The sequence below is a fragment of the Notolabrus celidotus genome, chromosome 4, assembly GCF_009762535.1.
Source record: "Notolabrus celidotus isolate fNotCel1 chromosome 4, fNotCel1.pri, whole genome shotgun sequence".
Classification (NCBI taxonomy): domain Eukaryota; kingdom Metazoa; phylum Chordata; class Actinopteri; order Labriformes; family Labridae; genus Notolabrus; species Notolabrus celidotus.
The window spans coordinates 225,103-247,170 of record NC_048275.1 but is presented as its reverse complement, the minus strand read 5'-3'; the positions used below and the strand labels follow the sequence as shown (position 1 = coordinate 247,170).

The following is a 22,068-nucleotide window of genomic DNA, read 5'->3' as shown; positions in this document are numbered from 1 at the left end:
CTTGCTGATCTTTTATAGGAAGATTCTGCATGTTCTGCCCGCGTGGGCGCTGCAGATAATCTTGTTTGCAAACGCTCAGCCACTAAATGCATCTAAATATAGACTCAATGGTTCCTACCTCACGATGAGGAGGACAGTTACAATATCTTTCTCAATCTCTCTTTTGTCTGGATTCATCTCGTGTCCAAACTCTCCCTCCTTCCTTCTGTGTGGAGGAATGGATTCTGCAGCTCTGCAGAGTTAAATCTGCTGACTGCACCATCACTTCACTATCAGCGGCTGTCCCCTCTTCAGCTCCGCCGGAGGCAGCTGAATTAATGTGTGACTGAACCCTACACATTTATGGTATTCAATAAGCTCAGTATTCAGCTGCAGAGCAGAGCTGCAGAGTGACAACAGAAACCACTGAGCAGTTATACATCATGTGGATGAACTGGTCTCTGTGTTTCACTGTAAAGAAAGCAAAGTGAGAATGAAACCTTGTGATCATAAAATCTGTTTTATGTTGATGCAAAGAGAGAAAACAACAAAGGGAGCCAGGCGCCCTTACAGAGGAGAGGAGGAAAAGATGAGAGGGAGGAAGGAAGGAAGAGAAGGAAGGCTGAGCTGTTATTTCATGTTGCTCTGTCTTCACAGTCCCAGCAGTGCTCAGGGAGTCGACATGAGCCTGATGTGTGATCCTCATTATGCTGAGAGGAGTCCCACAGAGTCTGCTCTCCAACAGCAGCGCTGCAGGAGTGACAGAGAAGAGAGGGACACCCGGGGGGACGGAGAGGAGAGGGACACCCGGGGGGACGGAGAGGAGAGGGACACCCGGGGGGGGGACGGAGAGGAGAGGGACACCCGGGGGGGACGGAGAGGAGAGGGACACCCGGGGGGACGGAGAGGAGAGGGACACCCAGGGGGACGGAGAGGAGAGGGACACCCAGGGGGGACGGAGAGGAGAGGGACACCCGGGGGGACGGAGAGGAGAGGGACACCCGGGGGGACGGAGAGGAGAGGGACACCCGGGGGGACGGAGAGGAGAGGGACATCCGGGGGGACGGAGAGGAGAGGGACACCCGGGGGGGACGGAGAGGAGAGGGACATCCGGGGGGACGGAGAGGAGAGGGACACCCGGGGGGACGGAGAGGAGAGGGACACCCGGGGGGACGGAGAGGAGAGGGACACCCGGGGGGACGGAGAGGAGAGGGACACCAGGGGGGACGGAGAGGAGAAGGACACCCGGGGGGACGGAGAGGAGAGGGACACCCGGGGGGACGGAGAGGAGAGGGACACCAGGGGGGACGGAGATGAGAGGGACACCCGGGGGGACGGAGATGAGAGGTACACCAGGGGGGACGGAGAGGAGAAGGACACCCGGGGGGACGGAGAGGAGAGGGACACCCGGGGGGACGGAGAGGAGAGGGACACCCGGGGGGACGGAGAGGAGAGGGACACCCGGGGGGGACGGAGAGGTAGAACATGATTTAAAGGTGATGATGGTTTGCCCTGGAGAGAAAAATTGTAAATGCTAAAATCATCTCTGATGTCCATGTTTAGTGTTTCTCTGGGATGTCTGTTAGGAGTCCCATGTAAGAAGATATAGAAACACAGCCATGGTGTAAAATGAGTCAAAGCTATAGATGGCAAAAGATAAAAGATATAACTAAGATAAAAAGTCAAAATTACAAGATGGAAAAATATGATCTTATATCTCATTATTCTGACTTACACTCAAAATGTGTTATTTATTTATTTATTCATTTAATAATTTTTGACCAATATTTTATTCATTTTTTAAGACTTTGCAGGTCTACATCTTTCAATAAACTATCCATTACATTCTGTCAAAATGTTTTTAATCTCTTTATTTATTTATTTTATTTTTAACTTAGTTTTTATTTTATGTAGAGCAGCTGAAACAGTCATTTATACAGCTTTGCTGTCTCTGTTGTTGTTATATAGTTCAATAAAATGTAGTATGATAATAATAAAAAAAGACATACCTCAAAATAAATACATATAAAAATAAATTCTGAATGGATATAGAAATTATAGAAGAAGGGATGAAGAGGATAAAAATACAAAATTAAACATTTAAAAATAAAATTTAGAAAATTAATAAATAAATAAAATAAATACAAAAATAAATAAAAAGGCACTTTACCTCACCAACTATCGCTTTAGTTGGACAAACTTTCCAGAGTTGTAATTGTTTATCTCATAATTGTGACTGACTGTCTCTTAGTTTTAACTTTCTATCTAATAATCTTCACTTTGTGTCTCACAAGATTAAACACTTCAATTAATGCATATTTGATAACCCCTTTGATGGCTGCAGCTTTGTATCACATGACTTTCTCAGTGAGCATTAGATCATATAAACCTGTGTTAATTTTAAGATTTGAACGACAGACGGTGTGTTCATTTGTGAGTGTAAAAGCCAGGCGAGCTGAATCCTTAAATCCAAGAATAACATACACATACTCTTCAGGACAGGGAAGCAGAGACAAGAAATCTGACATTATCAAAAGCACAAACTACAAATACACACACATGTATTATTTAAGCTTCAATCTCTGCCTTTAAAAATAACCCGTCCATTTTCTTTTCCATCCCAGCGTCGAGACGCAGGATGACGCTCCCAATGGAAACACAAAGATGGACTCAAAGTGAAAGAGCACGGGTTCAAAAACAGGCCGAGTCAGCACACAGGTAATCATCTCAGACAAGATGAACAACTTAAAGAGAGCTGGCAGAACGCAGAGTCAGATCTGCAGGCAGAGGTCAAAGGTCATGAGTAGGAACGATTCACAAGGACGTGCAACAAACTGGTGAGAGAAGAGAAACACACCTGACCCCCTGATGGAATAAAACCACTGAGACTGAGTCCTGGATCATGTTCAGATCCAGGACTCTGTTTTAAAGACGTTTCTAAAAGAGAACAGGACAGCTGTGAGGTGAAGAGCTGAGACATGCAGGGAACACACATACTCCAACAACCAAGGACTAATGACACACACGGGACAAGAGGAACAACACAGGGAGCAGGATCTGAAGAAAGACCAGGAAATGAGACTGGATACAACGGAGGAAAACAAAGCATGACCTTCGGGAACTTGATGGAGTGTGTCACAGGGCACACTCCAGAAAGGTCACCAGTTAATCACAGGGCTGACACACCGAGACAAACAACCACGCAGACTCACACGCAACTCAGAGGCACCAAGTAACCTCGGGTTACGGGTGATTGGACTGTGGGAGGAAGACGAGGTGTCCTGACACAGGGCAAAAACTAGACCAGATCCAACCAGGAACCTTTTTCTGTGAGGCTCCAAACACTGAGCTGACACACGATAAAGAAACAGACACACTCACTCCTACAGGCAATTTAGAGTCACAGATGAACTAATGAGTGTGTCTTTGGACTGAGGGAACCCAAGCATGCACAGGAGAACAACTACTCACAGAAAGGTCCCAGGAACCAGGAACCAGGAACCAGGAACCCTTTTCTGTGAGGCTCCAAACACTGGGCTTGAAATAAACAACCACTAGTATGTCTGTTTGTTCTGTGGGAGACTGAGGGAACCACGCATGCACAGGAGACCATGCAAACTCCACACAGAAAGTCCCCAGCCAGGATTCAAACCAGGAACCTTCTTGCTGCGAGGCACCAAAAACTGCTCCACCCTGCAGCTCTTAAAGAGATCCAAGGAATGGGACTGGACATCAGCTGCAAAACAGAAACCCTTCTCTAAAAACTGCACTCAGGTTTGGACTCTGTGGACCTGAAGATAATAATTAAAGGGTTCTAAATAATAAATCTATTTCAGCATCCAAACAGGAGACCAGATATCTTTAACACCCTCTCCTTAAAGAGACCTGATCAGGGGCAGGTTTTTCTACAGAGTCCAGCAGCTTGTGTCAGTCTGTCAGGATCTACAGAGTCCAGCAGCTTGTGCCAGTCTGTCAGGAAGGACATGTTTTAGCAGCTCTCAGGTTTGGTCTTTCAGCAGAAGCGCTGCGTGACTTTTAATCTGAAGCTTGATGGATCTTTTCTCTTGCTGCACACTTCAAGGTTTAGGTAGATGAGGTTTGATGAAGTGGGTGTAGTTCTGAACATAAATCTGTCCTGGAGCAGATTTAAAACCAGGTGAAGGCCGTATGGCTGAGGGCAGAGCAGGATGAAACATTTTAAAATGTTATCCAAGGCTGAGCGTTGGACCTCAGGTCCATTTAATTTAATAAAGTACCTGACGCTGAGCGAGGCATGAGCTGGTGGAGGAAGACTCTGTCATTCAAAGAGGATTTTAATAGAATTTCTCTTCTTTGAAAAGTAAATCTTTGTGAGTCTTGACGTATCTTTTCTCTGACTTGTAGCCTTCCTGCTTTCATGAGGCTGTTTTTAAGAGGGTCAGGGGTGATGAACCTTTGACATTATTAAAGTCTAACACTGTAAAACAGTAAACAGAAACTCACCACATCTACCTCGCCTGCTCCACACAATCACTGAGCCTGATACAACACCACCATACAGTCTGTGAACACTGCAGGGGGGACAGGATCCACATGAAGACTGAACATGAGAGACATGCACTTCACTGTTTTTATGCTGAAGGTGATGTTTGAATAAATGATTAAAGAAATCATAAAAAAGAGTTTTGAGTTGTTTTTGTTTGCATCCATGTACTTTATTTAGATTTTACAACTGATGATAAAAGAGAAGTGCAGAAATTTAAATAATCACCTGTTTTTACATCAGTTAAATGAAGAACCACTCTGCTCTGAGCTCTGAAGGGTGTCATGAGATATCTTTTGCTGTGATCAATAAAAACAGATTGATAGATTGATAAGAAGCTGTCCTTTTTATTTTCATTATTATTCTATCTCCTCTTCCTTTAGTCCTGAAGATAATTCAGTTTAATGACTTTAAACTGAATATGAAATCATGCTTTTCAAAAGGTAGAAACACGCTGCAGCCTCTGCCCATCATGCTCCAATGTGCTCCAATAACTACTTCAACAGACTGACATATAATTACCACGTGCTGTTTGTGTTGTTAATGTCAGCAGGTTTTGTTTCAGGTCTCAGTTTGTTTGGAGTTGAACTCTAACTGAAGAGATTGTTAAATTGAATCATCACAGAGTTTTTGTCTGAGTGTTTCAGGGAGAGAAGAAACCGATGATATGAGGATAAATAAATACTGCCTGTCGAGACTTTAATGACACTCCTCTAGAAGAAGAGGAAGATTATCAGGTGGGAGACAAACCCTGAATTCACTCACGCACAAAACTCCAAAACAGCAACTCTTTTTTTTCTGCTGGGCTGAATGTGTGAATGCATTTAGTCAACATTTCCCCCCTTGCCTTCCCCTGGATTCTTCCCCTCCTAGCCTCCTCTTCTACACCTTCCCATCTCTTTAATCTCTCCATGTGTTCTCTGTAGTCATGTAACTAAGAATCAAGAAAGCTTTACTGCAGAGTGAGCTCACACACAGAAGGAATGTGACTTGGTGATTGGCACTGCGGCACTTATGAAGACAGTAGAGACAATAAATATAGAAACCTAAATTATAAAATTCAAAGTGAAAATACTTTCTGTACAAAGAAGCATAAAAGTACTTTTTAAAGACATACATAAAGACATTTGAGCCGAGTGAATTTCTTTCTTTCTTCTTGTTGGGGACAAAACGTTAAAGAGAGAATACTGAACGACTACTCAACACTTATAGGAGTTACTTCTGCAGATAGACTCTCTGGTTTTATATGATATGATATAAAACTGTCTATCTTATTGGCTGCTCACCATTTTCTATATCTGTGTGTCTCATAGAAAACATTAGGACCTCATCGGTGTTGTGAAAAGCATGTTGACTCAATCTACTCTGACTTTATTAAAACAGCTCCTTATAAAACAGCTGTCTCTGTTTCATAATGCTGTCTTAATTAGAAGCTCTGTCACCCACATATGCCAAAAGTCATCTGCGGGTGGATATGCGGTGGTTTTAATTATGCAGAGATATCTCTTTCTGCTAAAAGCAGCATGTGTTTACTTTATACTCTGACTTTAACATTAAAAAATGCAATTAAGCATTTTGAGTTTGTGCACATCACAAATGGAAGACCACTGCCGGGTGGATCGTAATACTTCAGCTGAAGAGGTCTGCTGAATCAAGCCCACTGGACTGTAAATAAGGTGCTGAGTCATGCTTTAATTCCTGCATACTGCTCCTTTTGTTCCCATAGATCAATTTATCTAACAGGAGACGAACAGAAACACCACCAACTCAACATTTTATGGTTGTTCTTATAGAGTTTTATTAATGCTGAGATGAGAGGGGGAAAAAGGATTCAGCTCGTATCTGTGTCAAACTGTGGATGAAGCAATTTTACAAAGAAATTGGAGTATTTCTTTTCACTGCTCTGCTACAGTTCAACTGTGAGACACTGAAGCTCTCAGTGTTCTGATGCACTCTGCTGGTGGTCAACTGAAATTACAGATTAAAAAGCCAATCTATGACTGGACTCACAGCTGATAAAGATTTTGCAATCCTAATTTCCTTATGGTTTCAATCTGCACACACACAGAAGACACACATTCACTGCAGCATTTATTTTCTTTCAATTATTATTCTAACACTATTAAAATATTCATGACCTTTGTTCCTAAACAAACCATGCACTCTTATTATGAACATGTTCAATCTGCAAGCTTCTACATACACATGAAATGTTATATTACACATGCAGCTATTATGTTTGCTTAAATGTATTTATCCTCTGTGAGCTACCAAGGGATATATAAGGGTACTTTCCAAAAACAATAAGGCTCATATGGCTGTAGATGTTTTAGTGGATAACAACAAAGGGATGGGTTTTCTATTTCAAACTTCATTTTTATATCAAATTAAAAGCTTGTTAAATTCCTTATGCAAACTTTTGGCTGGCACATGTGCTTTCTGTATTTATTAACCATTCATTTGCATTTGTTTTTTATGGAGGAGGATTAGGGCCACTGAAAAAAAAATATGAAGGTCTAATATATATTTTTTATTATTATAATATACAGAAACAAATCAGAATTCTTAGATTAAAGTCAGAATCTGACTTTAATCTCAGGAGAATATATTGGACCTTAATTTTCTTCTTCTTTTTTTCAGTGGTCCTAATCCTCTTTCATAGTTTTTGGCCTAAAGTACAAACATACAATTCAAGAAAATGACAGTCCAATGTAAATTTCTAGACATGTGGGCCTACTTGATCAATAAACAAGGTTGTGTTTGTTGATGTTTACTATCTCCTCTATCCGCACATAGATTACAACAACACCATAAACTATGTATTTGTTTCATAATTAAGATAATAAAGTTTTTAATCTGTAATTAATCTGTTGGTGAAATAAAAAATGTAAGTACTTCCATGTTTGTGTCCTCTATATTATAAATAAAGTTTAGAGGAAAAAATAATCCCTTTAGCGCCAAGAACACACATGTGACTTCCGGGTAATGGTGTCCTGGCTTGTGATTGGAGGACGCGGGAAAGACACGCCCACAACGTCCTGTGCGTGTCTTTCCCGCGAACAAGATGCGCGCGCAGTGAAGCTGAGTGGCAGGCTGCTCTGTGATGCTAGGAGGCTAAAACAGAGAGATCAACTTTAAACACTTCAACAGACTTTAACTCACAAACATGGCGAAGCAGAGCAACCTCTTCAACTTCTTCACCAAGTCCCCTCCTCCGGTCCCCAAGCCCAAACCCAGTCCCTCTCCGACCGAGGCGGACCTGCCCTCCAAGTCCAACTCCTCTCCGAAAGAGCAAGCCAAGCAGACCCCGAACCAGCAGCCTGCCAAGGGGCCGAAGACTGGCTCCAAGGCTGCTAAAGGAGGATTCAACAAACTGTTTGGAGATAAAACTCCAGCACCCAAAGAAAGGTGAGTCCGATGAGCTCATGTGGGGAGCTGTGGACCTCCTGGAGACCTCTTGAGACCTCCTGGAGACCTCTTGAGACCTCCTGGAGAGGTGTGTTCTGCAGCTCTGTTGGAGGCTGTCTGCAGGGCCGTGTGAAAGTATTAAGATGATCTTTTGAAGCTGTATGAAGGAGATTGAGTTCCACATGACAGCCCATAATAAGCAGTATGTTCACTTCCATGTAATAAAGCTGAGTTGTATCTTTAAAGCGTTATGTTAATGTATCCTTCACACCATGCTGCTCGGTGCCTGTCTGTGCAGAGGAGTCCAGTGCTCCATGCAGGATGCTCAGACATGGCTGCCACGTGGTTCAGGTGTTATTAATGATATTCAAACACTGTGTATTGTTTATAGTGGAGACACGTGGGCTGCTTTTGTTGTTGTTATTTTGACTTGTAAATTAATTCAGGCATGGCTGCCCTCAGCTGTGCTCATGACTTAATGAATACAGTTCTGCAGAAAGTATATTTAAACATGTATATTATGATCTCTAATGTAAATAATGTAACATATCTGATGTAAACAAGTGTCACATTATAAAACACTGATTGTTGTGGTTAATGTTAAATGTCTGCTGTGAATGTTAAAGTGTGTTTTAGAGTCAGAGAGGATCCTTTCCTCTGAATCAATTATTCAGATGGTTTTAAACTAGATTATTAAGAAATACAGAAAAAATAATAATTCATATTCATTAAAAAAACAGAATTTACAAGACCATATAAACAAAAATACAGTGAAATATAAAATCAAGGCAAGCTATTCAATCAATCAATCTTTATTTATAAAGCACCTTTCATACAAAGTTCTTTACAGCGACTAAACAAGAAGCAGAAATAATATAAACATATTTTTATTTGATGTCTTTATTTCAATCATGTGAAAGTAAAATAGAAAATAAACCTTCAAGTAAAAAATAAATAATTATACAAAAAAACAAAATCACTCAGTTCCATTAGAAAGCACTGAAACATTTTATTTACATGTGAAGAAGAAGAAGTTAAAACGTTTCTGATCCTCCCTTTTTATTGGAAAGACATTAAAACAAAACAAAGATGGATTTTAAAAGTTAACATTAAGAATATAAATAATTAAAATCATTTTTTCAAAGAGTTGAAGCTAAAAAATAAAGACTAAAAATATCATTAAAACTGAGTAGATAAATAATGAAGCAGGTAGTTCAAATTAATAAAATAATAAAACATTAAAATCAATATTAAAAATAAAGTAATGTCATTTTTAAACCCTTAAAGTCAGACTGAATATATACGTGTTTATTTTATAAGTCTGAATATCTCCATCAGCCCCTCTCTCCTTTAATTACCTTAAAGTCAGGTTGATGCATTAAACAGCTCGATCATAAAAACAACACCGGCTCATATTGGGTGAAGAACTGTTAACTATACTGGAGGCAGCAGACTGGGACCTCCAGACTGGGACCTCCAGACTGGGACCTCCAGACTGGGACCTCCAGACTGGGACCTCCAGCCTGGTCTCCTTCAGATGACCAGGTGTAAAAGCTCCGAGCTGTTGAACCATCCCCACGTGTCAGCACTCAGACTGGGTTCTATAAATGCCCACATGGATCTGTGTTCTTATATCCTGTGAGTTAAAACACGACCTCTGTGTTGTTCTTCCTCCAGCAGCTCCACATGCTCTTTAAATGCTGGAGCTCTGGTGTGGACCAAACTGGAGGGACACCCCTGGTGGCCGTGCATGGTGGTGCCTCAGCCTCTGACCGGTCTGCAGATGAAGGGAAGGGGGCGGGACCAGCGCATACACGTTCACTTCTTTGATGAACCCCCGACCAGAGGATGGGTCAGCACCAAATACGTCAGAGAGTACAAAGGTTAGACACCTCTAACCTCTAACCTAACATGTCTATCTCTCTCTTCCTGCATGAAGATCAGACGTCTGTGTCTCTCTTCCTGCATGAAGATCAGACGTATGTCTCTCTCTTCCTGCATGAAGATCAAATGTCTGTCTCTCTTCCTGCATGAAGATCAGACGTATGTCTCTCTCTTCCTGCATGAAGATAAGATGTCTGTCTCTCTCTTCCTGCGTGAAGATCAAATGTCTGTCTCTCTCTTCCTGCATGAAGATCAGATGTCTGTCTCTCTCTTCCTGCATGAAGATCAGATGTCTGTCTCTCTCTTCCTGCATGAAGATCAGATGTCTGTCTCTCTCTTCCTGCATGAAGATTAGATGTCTGTCTCTCTCTTCCTGCATGAAGATCAGATGTCTGTGTCTCTCTTCCTGCATGAAGATCAGACGTCTGTCTCTCTCTTCCTGCATGAAGATCAGACGTCTGTCTCTCTCTTCCTGCATGAAGATCAGATGTCTGTCTCTCTCTTCCTGCATGAAGATCAGACGTCTGTCTCTCTCTTCCTGCATGAAGATCAGATGTCTGTCTCTCTCTTCCTGCATGAAGATCAGACGTCTGTGTCTCTTCCTGCATGAAGATGTCTGTCACATGTTTTATATTCAAAGGAAGCTTCATCACGTGTCTCTGATCCTTCACAGGCTCTGACAGCAGCGAGGCGAAAACAGGAGGAGTGTTCTTCAGCGGTAAACCGGTGATCCGTCGGGCGATGGAGCTGGCTGACAGAGCTCGGTCTGACGGTCCTGAGGAGAGGCTGAAGATGCCTCTCTGTGTGGATCCATCTGATGATGAAGAGGAGGATGAGGATGAAGACATGGAGGTTATTCCTGGTTCTATTTGATTACTGAATCAGTCATGTGTGGAGTTACCTCAGGATCGTGTTTCATAATCAGGAGAGTTAAGGTCTCTTGATTCTGCTTGAAGCTGATTGGCTGATGAAATGTTGGTTAGAGTTTAAAACCCGCCTCTGGGGAGGAATGGGAATAAAGTCAAACATGGACTTCAGCTTCATGTAGGAGTCAGTTTCAGGACTGTTATATCGTTATGACAGGATGTGATGGTTTCACGTTTTCTATCATGTCACTTTTTGTCCTCACCTCTTCTCCTCTTCTTCTCCTCCAGCTGGATAAATCCACGTTGTCCGATGAAGACATCAGTGATGATGATGAGTACAAAAACGAAGACAAGAAGTCCCCGAAGGTCAGCCGACGTTCGTCCAGAGCTTCAAAAGAAAAAGGAAACAAGGCCAAACGTCGGCGCATCATCGCGCCCTCAGACAGCGACGGGTCAGAAGAGGAATTCAAACCGGATCAGGCGGCGTCCAGCAGCGAGGAGGAGGAGGAGGAGGAAGGTACTGTGAGCAGCGCCGAGGAAGGAGAGGAGAGCAACGAGGCGTCAGAAGCAGATAGTCCCGTGAAGCCGGCTGCAAAACGTAAACGTCCTTCAGGAAAGACCGCCCCCATCAAAGCGAAGACGCCTTCCACGCCGGCTCACACGCCAAAACGAGTTCCTGCAGCCGTCGCCGCTGACACCAAATCTCGCCTCTCTGCGTTCTCTGCTCCTGAGAACTTCGAGAGTCAGACTAACGGATCAGGGGGCGCCGGAGGGACCACGACCTGGGACCACGAGAAGCTGGAGTGGTTGCACGATGGGAGAAGGAAAGATGGCGGACGGCGTCGACAGTCAGAGGAGGACTACGACCCGGGCAGCCTGTACGTGCCTGAAGACTTCCTGAACAGGAACACGCCCGGGATGCGGCGCTGGTGGCAGCTCAAGTCCACGATGTACGACACCGTCATCTTCTACAAAGTGGGCAAGTTCTACGAGCTGTACCACATGGACGCCGTGGTCGGGGTCCACGAGCTGGGCCTCACCTTCATGAGGGGGACCTGGGCGCACTCCGGGTTCCCAGAGATCGGCTTCGGGCGTTTCTCAGACGTGCTGGTCCAGAAAGGCTACAAGGTGGCTCGCGTGGAGCAGACGGAGACCCCCGACATGATGGAGGCCCGCTGTAAGACCATGTCCCGGCCCACCAAGTTCGACAAGGTGGTGAGAAGAGAGGTGTGCCGGATCATCACGAGGGGGACCCAGACGTACAGCGTGCTGGACGGGGCGCCGTCTGAGAGTCAGAGTAAGTTCCTCCTGAGTCTGAAGGAGAAGGCGGAGGAGGAGAGCTCGGGTCGGTGCCGGACCTACGGAGTCTGCTTTGTGGACACGTCTGTGGGGTTCTTCCATGTGGGGCAGTTCTCAGACGACCGTCACTGCTCTCGTCTGCGTACCCTGATCGCTCACTACGCCCCCGCTGAGGTCCTCTTTGAGAAGGGGAACCCGTCTGTGGAGACCCGCAAGATCCTCAAAGCGTCCCTGTCCTCGGCGCTCCAGGAAGGACTGACCGCAGGGTCCCAGTTCTGGGACGCACAGAAGACTCTGAAAACCTTCTCAGAGGAGGACTACTTCAGCGATCAGGGGAAGGGGTCCCGCTTCATTCCTGCTCTCCTGAAGAAGATGACCTCTGACAGCGACTCTCTGGGTCTCACTCCTAAAGAGGGCTACGAGCTGGCCCTGTCGGCTCTGGGGGGGTGCGTCTTCTACCTGAAGAAGTGTCTGGTGGACCAGGAGCTGCTCTCCATGGCGAACTTTGAAGAGTACGTCCCTGTGGATGTGGAGATGGAGAGAGCTGCAGGACCTGCAGGGTTCTTCGCTCAGACCCGGCAGAGGATGGTCCTGGATGGGGTGACCCTGGCCAACCTGGAGATCTTTCAGAACGGCTCAGGAGGATCAGAAGGGACTCTGCTGGAGAGACTGGACTCCTGCTGTACCCCGTTTGGTAAGAGGCTTTTGAAGCAGTGGATCTGTGCTCCCCTGTGTAACCCCACATCCATAAAGGACCGGCTGGACGCCGTGGAGGACCTGATGGAGGCTCCCGCTCAGGCCACAGAGGTATCAGACCTGCTGAAGAAGCTCCCAGACTTGGAGCGTCTCCTCAGTAAAATCCACAGCATCGGCACCCTGAAGGACCAGGACCACCCCGACAGCAGGGCCGTCCTCTACGAGGAGGTCACCTACAGCAAACGCAAGATCGCAGACTTCCTGTCCGCCCTGGAAGGATTCCAGACCATGCAGGAGGTCATCTCAGTCCTCGCTCCGGTCGCAGGAGAGTCCCGCTCCGGTCTGCTCCGCCAAGTGTTGACTCTGAAAACTGAAAAAGAAGGCCTCTTCCCGGACCTCTCTGCTGAACTCCGGCGCTGGGAGACCGCCTTCGACCACAAGAAGGCTCGCACCACGGGGGTCATCACCCCCAAGACCGGCTTCGACCCGGAGTTCGACCAAGCCCTGACCTCCATCACGAGCTGCGAGCGCGAGCTGCAGGACTACCTGGACCGACAGAAGAAGAGGCTGGGCTGCAAGAACATGTCCTACTGGGGGTCGGGGAGGAACCGCTACCAGATGGAGGTGCCGGACTCGGTCTCTGAGAGGAGCATCCCCGAGGAGTACGACGTGAAGTCCACAAAGAAAGGCTGGAAGCGGTACGTTACCAAGGAGACGGAGAGGATGTTCTCTGAGCTGCAGGGCTTCGAGGAGAAGAGGGACGCGGCTCTGAAGGACTGCATGAGGAGACTCTTCTACAACTTCGACAAGAACTACAAAGACTGGAAGACCGGCGTGGAGTGCATGGCGGTCCTCGGTGATTACCTTTACTGTGTCCCTGTTAATCCTTCATTCAGAGCGTGAGTCCATCAGAGGGACTCACTCAGGTTTCTCTGATCCTCTCTGTGATTTCAGTCTCTGAAGAGAAACTCGTTAAGTCTGCTCTTCAGATGTTACTCATTAATCTCCATTATGAGTATTATGGGATGGAGTTCTCTCTGAGTCTCTGAGCCTTCAGTGAGTCTGAGTTTATTTTAAAGATAGTTTGTTGACTCTCGTTGACTGAAGTTTTGAATTTGAATCAGGTAAAGTTCCTGAGAACCTTAAGAGGAACATGATTCTACATGTGTGTCAATAATGACATGAAATAACTCATAACACATACTGTGCAGAGATCACTGCTTAGGGAGCGTCTCAATGACGTCATTGTTTGAGCTCTGACTCCAGACTTCATGACTCTCTCAGACGTGTTCGTTATAAAGTCCTCGGTCAGAGGAAGCAGACTTCAGGGGATCTTTGCATATTTGTTCCAAAAGCACCTTTAGAAAAGGTCTGTTTCCCTCCAGCATGAAGCAGCATGTCAGTGATTGAGATCGTTACCTTATTAAATGAATCCTGTATCAGTCAGACTTCAGCTCTACCTCAGTGAATGAATCCTGTATCAGTCAGGAGTCAGCTCTACCTCAGTGAATGAATCCTGTATCAGTCAGGAGTCAGCTCTACCTCAGTGAATGAATCCTGTATCAGTCAGGAGTCAGTTCTACCTCAGTGAATGAATCCTGTATCAGTCAGACTTCAGCTCTACCTCAGTGAATGAATCCTGTATCAGTCAGGAGTCAGTTCTACCTCAGTGAATGAATCCTGTATCAGTCAGGAGTCAGTTCTACCTCAGTGAATGAATCAGGCTTCAGTTCTACCTCAGTGAATGAATCCTGTATCAGTCAGACTTCAGTTCTACCTCAGTGAATGAATCCTGTATCAGTCAGGAGTCAGCTCTACCTCAGTGAATGAATCCTGTATCAGTCAGGAGTCAGTTCTACCTCAGTGAATGAATCCTGTATCAGTCAGGAGTCAGTTCTACCTCAGTGAATGAATCCTGTATCAGTCAGACTTCAGTTCTACCTCAGTGAATGAATCCTGTATCAGTCAGGAGTCAGTTCTACCTCAGTGAATGAATCCTGTATCAGTCAGACTTCAGCTCTACCTCAGTGAATGAATCCTGTATCAGTCAGGAGTCAGTTCTACCTCAGTGAATGAATCCTGTATCAGTCAGGAGTCAGCTCTACCTCAGTGAATGAATCCTGTATCAGTCAGACTTCAGCTCTACCTCAGTGAATGAATCCTGTATCAGTCAGGAGTCAGCTCTGACACAGCTGATCTACAGAGTCCCTCATGTTCCTCTCTCCTCCTCAGACGTCCTCCTCGCTCTGTCCCGCTACAGTCAGGGCGGCGACGGGCCGATGACCAGACCTCAGGTGATTCTCCCTGAGAGTGATGATGAGGTGGCGCCCTTCCTCGACCTCACCGGATCTCGCCATCCTTGCGTCACGAAGACCTTCTTTGGAGACGACTTCATTCCTAACGACATCTTCATCGGCTGCCCGGGAAGCAGCGAGGGCGCCGAGGTGACCGGCCACGCCTCCTGCGTCCTCGTCACAGGGCCGAACATGGGCGGGAAGTCCACCCTCATGAGACAGGTGAGGTCTTATTAGGACACATGGACTGGTGGTCCTGGTCTCTGTGGGCTCACCCTGGGTCTCTGTGTCTTCACTCAGTGTGGACTGGTGATCATCCTGGCTCAGCTGGGCTGCTACGTTCCTGCTGAGAGTCTCCGCTTCTCTCCGGTGGACCGGGTCTTCACTCGGCTGGGCGCCTCAGATCGGATCATGGCAGGTAACATCATGAGCTCGTTTGACGGGGCTCTAAAGAGGCTCTAACGGGGTTCACTTTCATCCCTTATCAGCTGAACTCTGAAGTTCTGATACTGAGGCCAGTACTGAAGTCCCTCTGGTACTTTAAAGGATCACTTAGTGGTCTCTGATTCGAGTCCCGGCCTCGACGTTCTGCAGCATGTCTTCCCCCGCTCTCTACTCCCCACATGTCCATGTCTCTCTTCAGGCATCTTATCCAATAAATGCCCCAAAAATAAAGATTCAGAATTCTAAATAAAGGATGCAAATTCATCTTTCCACTTTTCAATAATCAGAACTATAAAACTGTAAAATCCAGCATTGTGATTTAAAATGTGAGCTCAGTCTGCAGCACGTTCTCTGGTTCCTCTTCTACAGTCCATCCCTCTGAAACGTCCTCAGTTACCCTGTTTTTATCACAAAACCAACAAAATAATAGATTTAAAGTTGTGTTGCTCTACAGGGGGATTCAGAAATAAAAGTAGTGACTTAAAGGCGTGTGCAGTTTGAGGTTTCATAGTTTTATCTGCTCTACTCGGTACCTCTGTTTCTAAAACCACAGATAAAGGATCTCTACTCATGAGGAGTGATCTCCTTCCTCCAGGCTCTCAGTAACCTCTCTGTCTTTGCAGGAGAGAGCACCTTCTTCGTGGAGCTGAGCGAGACCGCCAGCATCCTGCACCACGCCACCACACACTCCCTGGTGCTCCTGGACGAGTTAGGTGAGTCCTGTCTGTGTGTCGGTGCAGACAGTGTGTGTCGGTGCAGTCAGTGTGTGTCGGTGCAGACAGTGTGTGTCGGTGCAGACAGTGTGTGTCGGTGCAGACAGTGTGTGTCGGTGCAGTCAGTGTGTGTCGGTGCAGTCAGTGTGTGTTGGTGCAGTCAGTGTGTGTCGTGCAGTCAGTGTGTGTCGGTGCAGACAGTGTGTGTCGGTGCAGACAGTGTGTGTCGGTGCAGTCAGTGTGTGTCGGTGCAGTCAGTGTGTGTGGGTGCAGTCAGTGTGTGTCGTGCAGACAGTGTGTGTCGTGCAGTCAGTGTGTGTCGGTGCAGTCAGTGTGTGTCGGTGCAGACAGTATGTGTCGGTGCAGACAGTGTGTGTCGGTGCAGACAGTGTGTGTGGGTGCAGTCAGTGTGTGTGGGTGCAGTCAGTGTGTGTCGGTGCAGTCAGTGTGTGTCGGTGCAGTCAGTGTGTGTGGGTGCAGTCAGTGTGTGTGGGTGCAGTCAGTGTGTGTCGGTGCAGTCAGTGTGTGTCGGTGCAGTCAGTGTGTGTCGGTGCAGACAGTGTGTGTCGGTGCAGTCAGTGTGTGTCGGTGCAGACAGTGTGTGTCGGTGCAGTCAGTGTGTGTCGGTACAGACAGTGTGTGTGGGTGCAGTCAGTGTGTGTGGGTGCAGTCAGTGTGTGTCGGTGCAGTCAGTGTGTGTCGGTGCAGACAGTGTGTGTGGGTGCAGTCAGTGTGTGTCGGTGCAGTCAGTGTGTGTCGGTGCAGACAGTGTGTGTCGGTGCAGTCAGTGTGTGTGTGTGTGTTTTCATGTTGTTCCCCCCCCCTCTGCTGTTCCCGCTCTGCAGGAAGGGGCACAGCCACGTATGACGGCACAGCCATCGCCAGCGCCGTGGTGAAGGAGCTGGCTGAGAAAATCTGCTGCCGCACGCTCTTCTCCACCCATTACCACTCCCTGGTGGAGGACTACGCCCACTGCCCCGCCGTGAGGCTGGGTCACATGGTGAGTTCAAGACGAGCTGGAGGAAGACGACAGTCTGGAAGTGTTAACATGTAAAAAGCTGCAGAAGGATTCCTCTCATAGAACATGTTCTGGGTTTGATTTTAGTGATGCTCTCTTTCTGAGCTTTTATAAAGAGTGGGGTCATAAACAGCTGACAGCTTCCTTATTTACCCAGAACACCTCACACTGATTACTCTCCTGCTGTCTAACATGTCTCTGAGATACAATCTGTCTCCTTAGTTTGAAGAAAGAAAGTTTCCTCTTCAGTAAGAGATCAAACTGTCCTCTAAGAGTCCTGAAAGCTTTAATATTAAAGCATCAGAGCTGAGAGAAGAGGACAGGATGAACTGATGGAACATGTCTGCATACAGAGAGTGAAGTTAGCTGTTAGTGTGATCCCCTCCAGCACACCTGCTGTCCTCATTGTGGGTGCTCGTCTGTCTCAACCTCTAACTGACTTCTGTGAAATGATTTCCACTCATGAATCTGCCGGCTGCTCGTGCATCAGTTCCTCTGAGCTCTTAGGAAGAAGATCCTGTGCTGTGGAGTTTCACTTCTGTAGAGATGACACATCTCTTCAGTCTGTGAGCGTTACCTCACGCCTGCTTCTCTGCAGACCACATGATGGGTGCTCCTCATGCTGCAACTCAAGCTCCTGTTTCTACAGTGACATGATGCAGACCTGTACTACACTCACAGATAGATTTATAATTACTGATGCATTATTAATAAATTGTAGTTTTTACTCGTCCTCCTTGATGAAAAGTACAAATTTGAAGCTTTGTATTACAAAGCCACAAATCTGCACCAACAGAGAAGTGCAGTAAAGTGGTGCAAATCATTTGAGGGACTAGTTTCTGTGAGGTTAGCTCAGTCTCCTCTGAATCTCTGCTCTGTTATTTTCTAAAGTTTTAAAGTATCCTCTCTCTGCTCTGTCCCCGTCAGGCGTGCATGGTGGAGAACGAATGTGAGGACCCGAGTCAGGAGACGATCACATTCCTCTACAAGTTCATCTCCGGCGCTTGTCCCAAGAGTTACGGCTTCAACGCAGCTCGCCTGGCCAACCTGCCCGAGGAGGTCATCCAATCAGGACACAGGAAGGCCCGAGAGTTTGAGAAGAGCACCATCAGCCTCCGCCTCTTCAAGTACGTACAAATAAATCCCCCTGCTCTAACATCAGGAGTGAGATTAGAACATCAGGAGTGAGATTAGAACATCAGGAGTGAGATTAGAACCTCAGGAGTGAGTTTAGAACATCAGGAGTGAGATTAGAACATCAGGAGTGAGATTAGAACATCAGGAGTGAGATTATAACATCAGGAGTGAGTTTAGAACATCAGGAGTGAGATTAGAACATCAGGAGTGAGATTAGAACCTCAGGAGTGAGATTAGAACATCAGGAGTGAGATTAGAACCTCAGGAGTGAGATTAGAACCTCAGGAGTGAGTTTAGAACATCAGGAGTGAGATTAGAACATCAGGAGTGAGATTAGAACCTCAGGAGTGAGTTTAGAACATCAGGAGTGAGTTTAGAACATCAGGAGTGAGATTAGAACATCAGGAGTGAGATTAGAACCTCAGGAGTGAGATTAGAACCTCAGGAGTGAGATTAGAACCTCAGGAGTGAGTTTAGAACATCAGGAGTGAGTTTAGAACATCAGGAGTGAGATTAGAACATCAGGAGTGAGATTAGAACATCAGGAGTGAGATTATAACATCAGGAGTGAGATTAGAACCTCAGGAGTGAGATTAGAACCTCAGGAGTGATATTAGAACCTCAGGAGTGAGATTAGAACCTCGGGAGTGATAATAAAATATCAACGCTCATAACCGATCTCTTCTTTTTTCTTTCAGGAAGCTGTGTCAGTTCGCTGAAGATGCCTCTCTGGGAAACACACACTTCTCCTCTCTGGTCCAGATGTTGAACAGTCTTTAGTTGAACCCACTCTTCTTCTCTCTGGTCCAGATGTTGAACAGTCTTTAGTTGTACACACACTTCTCTTCTCTCTGATCCAGATGTTGAACAGTATTTAGTTGAACACACACTTCTCCTCTCTGGTCCAGATGTTGAACAGTCTTTAGTTGAACCCACTCTTCTTCTCTCTTGTCCAGATGTTGAACTTCCTGTAGTTTGAACACACACTTCTTCTCTCTGGTCCAGATGTTGAACAGTCTTTAGTTGAACACACTCTTCTCCTCTCTGGTCCAGATGTTGAACAGTCTTTAGTTGAACACACTCTTCTCCTCTCTGGTCCAGATGTTGAACAGTCTTTAGTTGAACACACTCTTCTTCTCTCTGATCCAGATGTTGAACAGTCTTTAGTTGAACACACTCTTCTTCTCTCTTGTCCAGATGTTGAACTTCCTGCAGTTTGAACACACACTCCTCTCTGATCCAGATGTTGAACAGTCTGTACTCACACACACTTTGTTTCTGCTGATTGTTTCCTCAGCTCTAAAATAAAAACACTACTGTTATGATCTAATAAAGTTTATTTTAAAAAATGACAATGTTTCATCTAGGAAATTAAACCCTTTAATTCACGCTAGCGCCTACATAACGGTTATTGAATACTTCACAATATATTAAGTCTAGATGTTATGATACATGCATACATTTCAGTCTGTATGAGAACCCACAATCACCAGTACACATGAGAGGGGAGGAGGAGGGGGGGGCAATGAAACCATAGAGGGCTGTGTAGATACTTGTCTCAGCTTCAGTAGAGTCAAAGCTTTTTAAATTCTCCAGCAACATTAACAAACAAACATCAATGATCTGTACTCTCACAAGACTCCACTTTACTCCTCAGACTGGAAACAAGAGTTTTATTCATGGAAGGATTAAAGACCGGTCTTCTTCATGGGTCCTTAAACTGAATCTTCACTCTTCTGAGCCTCCTGAGAGACAGCTGCTTTTAAAGAGGCTGATAAGAACAACGTATGCATAGATCATGTAAACCCACTGAAACTGCAGAAACACAAACATTCAGGATGGAACTCCAAACGGGGAACAGAGAGAAGTCTTGTGAGAGAGCGTTTCAGCATCTCTTATTTTCTATATTGCAAATGTAAAAAGTGAACGTTGCTGGAGAAGCTGTTTTAGTGTTTCCTCTCTTTTCTCTTTCACAGAAAGAAGTTAGATACTGCGACACGTATAATTACAGCGATCCTAGGGTGTAAGAACCAACAGATTTAACATTTAATAAAATAAAGACATTCAAGTACAGTAAGATCTTTGCATGAAAATACAAAACTACACAAAAAGCATTAAAATCAAATCTCAACAGTTCTGGAGGAAAAAAAAAACAGAAAGCTGAAGTGCTGGGTCGTTTTTCTCGTTGGTTTGCTCAGTGATGGAAGCATCGTTGGGTTCGGGGCGTCTTCGCCGCCGTGTGAATAAAGTTGTGCCTCTCCTGACGGAGCGCGTGGGTCTGTACATGACTGCAGGATCCTCTTCATCAGAGGGCGAGCCTCGGCGGCTTTTAGTCCATCTCTAACAAAACCAACACACCCTGAGTCAGCTCCTCTCGTCCCATCGTCGTCTTCTCTTCTGTCAAATAGCCGAGGGGTGGGGGGGGGAGATAAAGCCAGTCATCCTTTAATCAGACGGTCTCTCTAAAGGTCTTCTTTGAGCATGTCTTTGTGAAGTCCTTGTTTATGCTCTGTGAAAGTGAATCTGGGTTTGAGTTTCCTCCGCTGCACATCATAAAGTGTCTGGTGTCCGGTCCTGCAGAAGCACTCAGAGGGATCAGTTGTGCTGCAGCGTGTTGGACTCTATAGGAGGAGCCGAGTCGTACAGTGTGTCCGTGTCGTGAGTCGGCTCTCCAGCTAACGTGCAAGGGTTCGACAGCGTCCCTGCGCCGCAGTCACAGAAGAATCTGCAGAAGAAGAAGGATGATGAAGAACATTAAAGGTCTGAAGAATAAAGAAGACAGCTTAATAAAACTCAGGTCTATCTCTGGGTTCAGTTTAATGTGGGGACTCACACCTGACCTGCTGCAGGACATGTTAATGACAGCACTGCTCAGCGACCAATCAGCTGTCCTGATTCTGGATCATGGTGCACTTATCCTAGGTCTTTCTTTTAGGATCTGAGAAATGACCATGGTCCTATTAAATTAATATTACTGATATTATCAAGAGACTGAAGCAGGCACTAAGGGGGTGTGTCCACTAAGGGGGTGTGTCCACTGAGAGGTGTGTCCATGAAGGGGGCGTGTCCACTATGGGGTGTGTCCACTGAGGGGTGTGTCCACTGAGGGGTGTGTCCACTATGGGGTGTGTCCACTGAGGGGTGTGTCCACTGAGGGGTGTGTCCACTGAGGGGTGTGTCCACTGAGGGGTGTGTCCACTGAGGGGTGTGTCCACTAAGGTTTTTTTTTCTCTCATTCGTTTGCTTCATTTTACAACATTTCAAAACGAAATATTAAAACTGTTAAACTTATAAACCGTGTCATTAACAGCCGCTCTTTGTACCTCTGTACGGACTGCCGCCTTTGTTGTTGACAAAGCGGATATCAGAAGCCCCGCCCCTTCTTGATTTTGATTGGTCGGTGATAAGGAAGTGACATTGATGAGAATAAAGTCATTATTTGAGTCTACAGCTCGGCTGTCAGAGGAGCAGCCACCTGTTAAAAATGAGGAACGTGGAGCATCTTGTGAAGTTATACTTCAGTATAAGTTTCATAAATAAGGAAATACTTCATCTTTAGGCACATCAGCATCACATGGTCAGAAGTATCAGGACCCTGAAAAGAAGAAAGACCCAGAATGACTCAGAGGACATGGTCTCTCTCTTTGCAGAGACTCTCAGTGGACGTCTACGAGGCGTTGGTTACACCTGCGTGCCTTCCAGGGGCTTCGACTGATAAGCTGTTAGACTGGTAAAGACTTTGGATCCAGAAGGAGTTGAGCTCTGCGTCTGTGACGTCGGCAGGACAACAACAGAAGTCCCAACCCCC

The 22,068-nt window shown here is 45.9% G+C and overlaps 2 protein-coding genes across 5 annotated transcripts in view; one reads left to right on the top strand and one right to left on the bottom strand.

Moving 5' to 3' along the window:
* The first annotated feature begins 7,527 nt into the window (after nt 1-7,527).
* Nucleotides 7,528-19,612, top strand: msh6 (mutS homolog 6 (E. coli)). Of its 4 annotated transcripts, none has more exons than XM_034681798.1 (11): nt 7,528-7,909; nt 9,587-9,792; nt 10,467-10,645; nt 10,948-13,510; nt 14,887-15,170; nt 15,249-15,366; nt 16,016-16,105; nt 16,951-17,105; nt 18,051-18,250; nt 18,959-19,016; nt 19,163-19,612. In XM_034681798.1, the coding sequence occupies exons 1-11, from the start codon at nt 7,668-7,670 to the stop codon at nt 19,184-19,186; spliced, it is 4,119 nt and encodes a 1,372-aa protein (XP_034537689.1). In that variant the 5' UTR covers nt 7,528-7,667; the 3' UTR covers nt 19,187-19,612. The 4 variants fall into 4 exon arrangements, with proteins under 4 accessions (XP_034537689.1, XP_034537688.1, XP_034537690.1 ...); XM_034681797.1 differs by having other exon boundaries at nt 19,065-19,612; XM_034681799.1 differs by having other exon boundaries at nt 7,529-7,909; nt 9,590-9,792; nt 18,959-19,612.
* Nucleotides 19,580-22,068, bottom strand: part of LOC117811792 (F-box only protein 11-like) — a 14,854-nt gene continuing 12,365 nt past the window's right edge. The window contains exon 10 of the mRNA XM_034682265.1: nt 19,580-21,004. Coding sequence (XP_034538156.1) covers nt 20,856-21,004 — 149 coding nt within the window. The 3' untranslated portion in view covers nt 19,580-20,855. The remainder of the gene's footprint in view (nt 21,005-22,068) is intronic.